This window comes from Acyrthosiphon pisum, chromosome A2 (assembly GCF_005508785.2).
Source record: "Acyrthosiphon pisum isolate AL4f chromosome A2, pea_aphid_22Mar2018_4r6ur, whole genome shotgun sequence".
NCBI lineage: Eukaryota > Metazoa > Arthropoda > Insecta > Hemiptera > Aphididae > Acyrthosiphon > Acyrthosiphon pisum.
In genome coordinates, this window is record NC_042495.1 from 106,457,757 (window position 1) to 106,467,957 (window position 10,201).

The window sequence follows — 10,201 nt, forward strand, 5'->3', positions numbered from 1 at the left end:
ATATGTATAAAAAAATAAAAAATATTTTTTTACAAATTTTTAATACAATTATTTGAAATAAAATACAAAATCAGAGATCATGCGAGCTGTAGGAAGTCTTCTTCTTTCACATAAAAAAATTGTCATAAAAATCCGAAAATTCTACTAAGCTTGAGAGTTATTCCCTTAAAGTCTTCGATATAATACACCCTATTACCCCCCCCCCCTAAATAGGTATCGGGTAGTAGATTAGTGGAAAAGTCTTATAATTGAAGTGGCAACTAAAATATAAAATTTGATTTTCAAATTATATAGAATTGTGGAAAATTTGAAAAACTGGCACCGAGACCCTTAAATTAAAAGTTAATAGCATACATAGGTAACTTGTCCAGCTTTGCTAATTAATTACTTACAAATTGTATTATTTTAGATTTGGAAATCGAGGTCAGAATCAGCCTTGTGTACTTGGAGAAACTGGAAAATGTTATATGACATCGCAAAATCATGGATTTGCTGTAAATCCTGAAATATCCAACTGGACACCATTGTTTACAAATGTTAATGATAAATCAAATGAAGGAATTATTCATAATACATTGCCATTTTTTAGGTATAAATGTCATAAAATGATAAATAATATTAATGTTAAAAAATAATTTTTATTTATTTAACAGTGTTCAATTCCATCCCGAAGGATGCCCTGGTCCTGAAGATTTAGAATGTCTCTTTGATATATATTTGGAAGCTGTTGAAAAAACTAAAAAAAACACTGAATTTAAATTGATGGACCTAATTCAAAAACGCTTAAATCCAGATATCCCTAAAACACTGATAGACGTTCAAAAAGTTTTAATCCTTGGTTCTGGTGGACTATCTATTGGCCAGGCTGGTGAATTTGATTATTCAGGGTCTCAAGCAATCAAAGCATTGCGGGAAGAAAATATTGTTACCATACTAATTAACCCTAACATAGCAACAGTACAAACATCCCTTGGACTAGCTAACAAAGTGTACTTTTTACCGTTGGAACTTGATTTTGTTTCACAAGTTATTCAGTCTGAACGGCCAGATGGTATTTTGCTTACTTTTGGTGGTCAAACTGCTCTAAATTGTGGAATAGAGTTGAAAAAATCTGGCATATTAGAAAAATATAACATTAAAGTATTAGGAACACCAATCGAAACTATTATAGCCACAGAGGATCGCAAACAATTTTCAGATAGAGTGGTAGAAATTGGTGAACGTGTTGCTCCAAGTTCTGTTGTTACATCATATGAAGAGGTATTGACAATGTTGTATAGTGTCACACTATGAGACTATCAAGACTGGTTAACTCTTTATTTTATCAATTTTAGGCCTTGGAAGCAGTGAAAACTTTGGGATATCCACTTCTTGTGAGAAGTGCTTTCAGTTTAGGAGGTCTAGGGTCTGGTTTTGCAAATAATGAGTCTGAATTGAATGTGTTGGCCAAGCAATGTTTTACACATAGTAATCAAATGATTTTGGATAAATCGTTAAAAGGATGGAAAGAAGTGGAGTATGAAGTAGTGCGTGATGCGTTTGATAATTGCATTACAGTGAGTTTCTTATATTATAATCTTTATTTAATATTTATACATAATATTTTACTCTGTACCTGGTTTTTGTATATATTTCTGACGGCCACAGTAATACAAGTGCAGCAGTGAATTTCAACTCCCCACCCCACCCCACACACATACATCAAATTCCAAGCCAATGGTGCCTGACAATCCAGTTTGGACTCGCCCAGTTAGGTCACCAAATGACAATTATTCTACAAACTACATCCTTACCTTTTGAGTGTCACAACCCCCCAAACTAGGTCGAAAAAAATATAGTCAGTTACCTTGTAACCCCCTTGTAATATACACTTAATTGAGCCTAATTATCAGTTTTACCCGTTAAAAATATTTTATCACTATGGTACAAGTAACTATCATCCATACACTTGTTACAAAAATAACACATTTGATATGTGCATGCATTTACAAACAACCATTTCATTCAATTAAAGTGTTTAATTATTTCTGACCAACACCACCCACTTAAAAACGATAGAATGGTTTATTTTAAATTAGTATAGATTAATTACGCATAGATTTTATTTTAAGGTTTGTAACATGGAAAATGTGGACCCATTGGGGATTCACACTGGTGAGTCGATTGTTGTAGCTCCAAGTCAAACTTTATCTAATAGTGAGTATAACAAATTAAGAACAACAGCGATTAAAGTTGTACGTCATCTTGGAGTAGTTGGTGAATGTAATATACAATATGCGCTAAGTACAACGTCTGATGAATTTTTCATTATTGAAGTAAATTATTTTATTGGGAATTTTTATATTATACATATTTCTATATAAATTGTAATTTATCAATGTTTAGGTAAATGCTAGACTTTCAAGAAGTTCAGCTTTGGCCAGCAAAGCAACTGGATATCCATTAGCTTATGTAGCAGCAAAACTTTCTCTTGGAATTGCTTTACCTGGAATAATAAATTCTGTAACATCAAGTACTACTGCATGTTTTGAGCCTAGCTTAGATTATTGTGTTGTAAAAATGCCTCGTTGGGACCTTAGTAAATTTTTCCGGGCTAGTACCAAAGTAAATTATTAATATAACCATTAGAACCTAATATTTAGTTTAACTCATTATTTTTTTTTTTTTCAAAAGATTGGTAGTTCTATGAAAAGTGTTGGTGAAGTAATGTCAGTTGGAAGACATTTTGAAGAAGCTTTTCAAAAAGCATTTAGGATGGTGGATGAAAACTTTAATGGCTTTGATCCGTCATTAAAAGCAGTGAACGACGATGAGTTAGAACAACCGACTGATAAACGAATATTTGTGTTAGCAGCTGCTTTAAAACATGGTTATTCAGTGGATAAACTCTACGAATTAACAAAAATTGACCGTTGGTTTTTATACAAAATGCAAAATATTATAGAACACCAAATTGTATTAGAATCACTTAATTACCCATCTGTTACCTACGAACAGCTTTTAAAGGCGAAACGACTTGGTTTTTCTGACAAACAAATTGCGTCATTCGTACAAAGTACCGAATTGGTGATACGCAAACGACGTGAAGAACAGAAAATTACACCTTTTGTAAAACAAATAGATACTGTGTCAGCTGAATATCCAGCGGAAACCAACTATTTATACTTAACTTATAATGCCATAAGCAGTGACTTAAACTTCCCATCAAATTACATCATGGTTATTGGTAATAAAATAAAAATAGTATTTTAAATACATTTTACATAATTATTATTTATTATTGTTTTTAGGGTCGGGTGTATATCGGATTGGTAGTTCTGTTGAATTTGATTGGTGTGCTGTCGGATGTCTTAGAGAGCTGAGAAGACTTGGTAAAAATACAATAATGGTCAACTGTAATCCTGAAACAGTTAGCACGGACTATGACATGTGTGATCGTTTATACTTTGAAGAAATTTCTTTTGAGGTATTGATTACATCTCCTAGTTGACTTTTTGTTGTTAAAACACTAACTATATGATTATAATTAATCTTTAAGGTGGTAATGGATATTTATAATTTGGAAAACCCTGAAGGAGTAGTTTTATGTATGGGAGGACAATTGCCAAATAATATTGCTATGGATTTACATAGACAGAATGCACGTATCTTAGGAACTTCCCCAGAGAATGTAGATGGAGCAGAGAACCGATTTAAGTTCTCAAGAATGTTGGATAGGATTAAGATATCACAACCAAGGTATTAAAATTGTGGTAGTTTAGAGTGTGTGGTAATAAATTATAACTATTTTTTATCATTTTAGGTGGAAGGAACTTACTGATCTTCAGTCCGCTATTGAATTTTGTCATGAAGTAGGATATCCATGCTTAGTTAGACCGTCATATGTTTTAAGTGGTGCTGCTATGAATGTAGCTCATAATGATGGTGATTTAGAAGCATATTTAAAATCGGCCAGTGACTTGTCTAAAGAACACCCTGTAGTCATATCTAAATTTCTCGAAGATGCCAAAGAAATAGATGTAGACGCTGTAGCTAAAGATGGTGAAATACTTTGCATGGCTGTTAGTGAACATGTTGAAAATGCAGGTGTACATTCAGGAGATGCAACATTGGTAACACCACCACAGGATATAAATGAAGAAACATTGGAAAAAATTAAATTTATATGTCGGGCTATAGCTTCATCGCTAAATGTCAATGGGCCTCTAAATATGCAACTTATTGCAAAGAACAATGAATTAAAAGTAATTGAATGTAATGTACGAGTGTCCCGATCATTTCCGTTTGTTTCTAAAACATTAGGACATGATTTTGTTGCAATGGCTACAAGAGTGATTATTGGAGAAGAAGTAGAACCAATAGATGTATTGGGCGGAGTAGAAGGAAGAGTTGGTGTAAAAGTAGCTGTATTCTCATTTTCTCGGATAGCAGGTAAGGTGTTTCTTAAAATTATAAAGTACATTTCTAATATATCTTAATATATTAAACTTTAATGAAGGAGCTGATGTCATGCTGGGAGTAGAAATGGCATCAACTGGGGAAGTAGCATGTTTCGGTGAAAATCGTTATGAAGCATACTTAAAAGCAATGATAAGCTCTGGAATGCATCTACCTCAACCTGGAGCTAAGATATTCCTATCTATTGGAAAAATAAAAGTAAGTTCATTTTATAAATAATTATTATGTATAGATATCATTGCATCAAAAACAAAAGTGTTTTATTTAAAGACATTATGTAATTTTAGCATAAAGAAGAACTGCTGGATAGTGTAAAAGCATTGCAGGCAATGGGTTACAAGCTGTATGGAAGCAGTGGGACAGCTGATTATTATAACTATAATACTAAAGGAGTTACTGTAAGATTATAAATGCATTTTGTATTCAATCTTGGTCATAACTCATTATGTATAGGTGATTCCTTGTGATTGGAGATTTGATAACATTGGTATAAATACAACCAGAGGTGACCTAATCAGTATGGCTGAATATTTGAGTAACAAAAATTTTGATTTTGTCATAAATGCACCTATGATGGTCAGTGGAGGAAGTAGAGTTGCTTCGTTCCTTACCCCTGGTTATCGAATGCGTCGATTAGCAGTTGAACATTCTATTCCATTAGTGACTGATGTCAAATGTGCCAAACTACTTATTGAGGTGAATTTTACATATTCACAATAATATTGATGATCAGATTTACCTAATATGGCTATGTTTAGGCAATGGTTCGAAAAGGATGCAAGCCACAGATGAAGACCCATATAGATTGTATTTCATCACAGAGATTATTAAAATTGCCCGGTTTAATTGATATTCATGTCCATGCGCGTGAACCAGGTGCAACACAAAAAGAAGACTTTGCTTCATGTACAGCTGCAGCGTTAGCAGGTGGTATTACATTAATAGGTGCTATGCCTAATACCAATCCTTCAATAATAGATCAAGAATCCTATGAAATTGCCAAAAAGGTATTGAATATTGTATTTACATCAATTCTAAATTGCTTAATTGATTGTTTCCATTAACAGTGTGCCAAAAATGGAGCCAGATGCGATTATGTTTTATATGCTGGTGCATCTTCAACTAATAGTATTGATATTGCACAAAACGCTGGTCAATATGCTGGTCTGAAAATGTATCTTAACCAAACATTCAGTACATTACGGCTAATGAATCTTTCGTCGTGGATATCGGTTGGTACTAAGTATACAATTTTATACTAATTGATAATTATTTTTTATTTATTTATTAGCATTTTGAAAATTGGCCGAAACATGCACCACTGTGTATACATGCTGAAGATCAAACTTGTGCAGCTGTACTTATGTTGGCTTCCTTGTACAATCGTACAGTACATATCTGCCATGTTGCTCGAAAATCAGAGATAACTATTATAAGGGCTGCTAAAGAGAAGGTATGGTGTACATAATACAATTAAAATATTATATAAACATATTTTAAATTTTAAAAATTATAGGGTGTAATGGTTACGTGTGAAGTAGCTCCACATCATTTATTTATGTGTGATGAAGACTTTGTGCATCTTGGTCCCAACAAATCACAAGTACGGCCTGTACTTTGTACCAAAGAGGATCAACAAGCTCTTTGGGATAATATGGCTTATATAGATTGTATTGCTACTGATCACGGTAAACATTATTATTAAATAAAATGACAATACCCATGCGATGTCTGTACAGTATACTCAAACTAATAGAAATATTTTTTTATCAGCCCCTCATACTTTGGATGAGAAACTTAGTGATGCTGCACCACCTGGTTTTCCAGGTCTTGAAACAGTTCTACCGTTAATGTTAAATGCTGTAAATGAAGGTCGATTAACTATTGAGGTATGTGGTACATCTATTTCAAATTTTGCTTTACCTTATATTGAAATTATATTTAGTATTTTTAATATTTTCTGTAATCTTTAAATTTTGAATAGAACAATTAATAATTCTATTGGTTGTACTTTTATGTTATGACCTTCTTGTTCTATTAATTATTACTTTTCATTTAAACTCTATTCAGTTATGTTAAATAATACTAATAATTTTTCTTTTTTTTGTTTAATAAATAATTACACTAGACTGAAATAAAAAAAATTGTAATAGTTATATTTGCATAATATTAATAATAATAGGATATTATTGAAAAAATGTACACAAATCCCATGCGAATCCTTGGATTACCGGTCCAACCAGATACATACATTGAAGTAGACATGGATGCCGAATGGACAATACCATCATCAACATCTTATTCTAAAGCTAAATGGACACCATTTGCTGGAAAACAAGTGAAAGGCGCCATACACAGAGTAGTATTACGTGGTCAAGTAGTATGTATTGAAGGCAAAGTGTTAGCTGAACCAGGATTTGGACACGATTTGCGTGATCCCTTGATTGCTGGCAAGACACTAAATACAGTTCACACTGGATCGCAGGCTTCTTTAAATCTTATGGCACCTCTTTCAATACAGACTGATGTTCATGGTAATCTATTTTCGTTTATTCATTTTTGCATAAGTCAAAAACAAAGTTTAATTATTTTCAGAAATGTTCAATAATGTCTTGTCTGAAATCAAAGAGAAAGTAGTGCAAGAAATTGAAATTGTTACTGGTGTAAAAGCTGAGTTCAAAAAACCTCGTTTGCTATCTGGCGGAGACTCCAGGGATGCTTCTAATTTATTGACCATAAACAAAGAAATGGTAAACTTAGCAAACAAACGTCAACATTTAGTATCAGACGATGTTATGAACTTAATGACACCCATTCATACACATGGGTTGGCACACAGTCATATATTATCTGTTGATATGTTCACCAAAGAACAATTAAATGAAATATTTAACTTGGCTCAAACACTTAGAGTATATGTCCTCAAAGGACGACCTCTGGACAACATACTTAAAGTAAGTACATTATATTCTTAATTTTTTTTCAAACTTGTCAATATATTTTTTCTTGGACTTTGCTAAACGAGGTTAACAGTTTGTTATCAGCTACATTGCTTTTACATTTTCTAAATTAAGAGTTTATTTTTGATTGTCGTATCTTCAGTAATCAGTCTATGATTTGTAAATGTCATCTTTATTTTTCGTGATAGAACTGTGACCTGACTTTTTCTAACTTAAAACTTTCCCATGGGTGCACAAACTTTTACATTGATGGAGTGACAGTAATTGAGAATTTAAATTTTTTCGCTCAAGCTATTTAGGTTGTTTTTGTGTATATTATAATTTCTTATGTAATTGTATTTATATATTATTGTAATTATGTTATTTTATTGTATCGTTTTGTGTTATTGTAACATGTTACGTGTTTTATTTTTCTTTCCCATAATGTTATTTTCATTGAGGTTGTTGAATTAATATTAATATAGGTGTCCATTATTTGGATATTTTCTTGTTAAAAAGAAACGTAGTGAAAACATCTGCGTTCATATAAAAACAGAATTATTGGGAGGTATCCCAAGTACCAAGTATGTTTAATTGTATATTTTTTATATATCTTACAGGGCATGGTTATGGCTTTGATATTCTATGAGGTCAGTACTAGAACGAGTTGTAGTTTTTCCGTGGCTATGCAGAGATTGGGTGGAAGAGTTGTACATGTTGATGAAACTAGCAGCTCAGTCAAAAAGGGAGAAACACTACAAGGTGATGACAATATTCTAAAAAAAAAAATAGTAATAATAATACATTAGCAATTCTAATATTTTTTAGACACTGTTGAAGTAATGAGCGGTTATGTGGACGTAGTTGTCATGAGACACCCGGAGCCTGGTGCAGTTGGAGTAAGTATTATTGCTATTCGTATTTATTATTGACAAACAAACATAAAATAAACGAGTTTTGATCTAGAACGCTGCAAGACACTGCCGCAAACCTATTCTGAATGCCGGAGATGGAACTGGTGAACATCCTACACAAGCATTACTAGATATATTTACAATAAGAGAAGAAATTGGTACTGTAAATGGACTTACTATTACATTAGTTGGTGATTTGAAGAATGGGCGTACCGTACATTCACTTGCCAGGTAAATATTGTGTTAACTATTTAATTGTGATCGCATTCAAGCATATTATTAAATTTTGTCTTATAGGTTGTTGACACTCTACAAAGTCAATCTACAATATGTGAGTCCACAAAATCTAGGTATGCCTGCATCTGTAAGTCAGTTTGTCGCTACCCGAGGTGTTCCACAAGAAAACTTTTCATCCTTGGAAGCAGCACTACCCAAGACTGATGTGTTATATATGACACGAATACAACGTGAACGATTCCCTGATGAGAACAGCTACAAACAAGCATGCGGCCTTTTTGTGGTTACACCTGAAGTGATGAATAAAGCCAAACGCAAGATGATAGTCATGCATCCACTACCCAGGGTATTCGAAATCAGTCCAGAGTTTGATTCGGATCCAAGAGCTGCATACTTTAGGCAAGCAGAGTATGGTATGTACGTGAGAATGGCCCTGTTGGCTATGGTACTTGGAAAATGTTAAATTTACTATACACATAGCATGAAATGAAAAAAAATTATCAAATTCTTAATTGGGTATGATCTTCAATAATTGTGATAAGTTATTATTAATTTTTTTTTAACACGTTTTTAATTATATACATTTTTTATAGACTCCTATATGTTCTACAATTTTATACAGACTATTATTATTGACAAATAAATTACATAAGTACCTATGTATGGTAGAAATATCCAAATACAGACAACTTTCTAATTATTAATGTTTATGTTAACGTTAAAATAAATGTATTTTGAAAGTCTGTGTGCTCAAGTGAATTTGTCCTAAGACTTATGTTTATGGATTTCCAAAATGGAAGTTAATATCAAGATCAATTGCATTAGTATAATAAACATTATGTATTATTATATATTTCATAATGTTCTATCATGTAATATGCGATGTCTTTTTTGAAAGTATCCATACACAATATACCTATAAAGTGTCTGATAAAATCATGACTGTCAGAACAGAAAAAAAGAAATGTAAAATCTTTCATTTTTATTCGACTCAAGACAAAACAATGACATTCATAATTTGTTTTTTATACATAACAAAAAAAAAAATAATAATAATAATTCAACAAATAATACACAACAGATAAACAACTAAATATTTTTTTTGTATTCTAAATATATTATTAAAAATATAATATTGCATTTTCATTTATATACACGAAAGTTCATCAAAAACAGAAAAAAACACATTTCTATAGAGCGCGGTACGTGCCTACAAAAACACAATATTTGCATCTAACCTAATATTAATAATCTTATATTTTTTTATTGAACTGTTCTACATGCGTGCCTACCTATACCTCTACCTATAATAATAATTAATAATAAACGTTTAATATAACAACAGTGTATTATATTATAAAATATTTAGTGTCAAGCGCAGCGGCCACGACGGCGTCGTTCGGGTTAACAAGAACCGATCGATTTGTCATCATTATTATTATTATTTGTATCGTGTTATGAGAACAAAAAAAAAATTACTGCAAGTGAACAAATTGGTGGGACAAGGGTTGCGTATGTCGGTAAGTATGCACTGATTCCAATGTATAAATGTATAATATGTTGTGCTGGTGTGCGCGTTATAGGTATTATATTTTATAAGGTACTGAGGGATAAAAAAATATAAAAAGCATCCGAAAAGAACAAACGTACCTA

The 10,201-nt window shown here is 32.1% G+C and overlaps 1 protein-coding gene across 1 annotated transcript in view; it reads left to right on the forward strand.

Moving 5' to 3' along the window:
• Positions 1-10,012, forward strand: part of LOC100163703 (CAD protein) — a 13,361-nt gene extending 3,349 nt beyond the window's left edge. The window contains exons 5-27 of the mRNA XM_001943600.5: positions 410-589; positions 654-1,260; positions 1,335-1,556; positions 2,112-2,315; positions 2,386-2,604; positions 2,674-3,226; positions 3,291-3,466; positions 3,539-3,738; positions 3,803-4,431; positions 4,499-4,656; positions 4,746-4,856; positions 4,912-5,154; positions 5,217-5,465; positions 5,526-5,690; positions 5,750-5,911; positions 5,975-6,146; positions 6,232-6,347; positions 6,641-6,992; positions 7,054-7,412; positions 8,018-8,159; positions 8,226-8,296; positions 8,364-8,542; positions 8,609-10,012. Coding sequence (XP_001943635.1) covers positions 410-589; positions 654-1,260; positions 1,335-1,556; positions 2,112-2,315; positions 2,386-2,604; positions 2,674-3,226; positions 3,291-3,466; positions 3,539-3,738; positions 3,803-4,431; positions 4,499-4,656; positions 4,746-4,856; positions 4,912-5,154; positions 5,217-5,465; positions 5,526-5,690; positions 5,750-5,911; positions 5,975-6,146; positions 6,232-6,347; positions 6,641-6,992; positions 7,054-7,412; positions 8,018-8,159; positions 8,226-8,296; positions 8,364-8,542; positions 8,609-9,011 — 5,872 coding nt within the window. The 3' untranslated portion in view covers positions 9,012-10,012. The remainder of the gene's footprint in view (positions 1-409; positions 590-653; positions 1,261-1,334; positions 1,557-2,111; positions 2,316-2,385; positions 2,605-2,673; positions 3,227-3,290; positions 3,467-3,538; positions 3,739-3,802; positions 4,432-4,498; positions 4,657-4,745; positions 4,857-4,911; positions 5,155-5,216; positions 5,466-5,525; positions 5,691-5,749; positions 5,912-5,974; positions 6,147-6,231; positions 6,348-6,640; positions 6,993-7,053; positions 7,413-8,017; positions 8,160-8,225; positions 8,297-8,363; positions 8,543-8,608) is intronic.
• Positions 10,013-10,201: the final 189 nt, after the last annotated feature.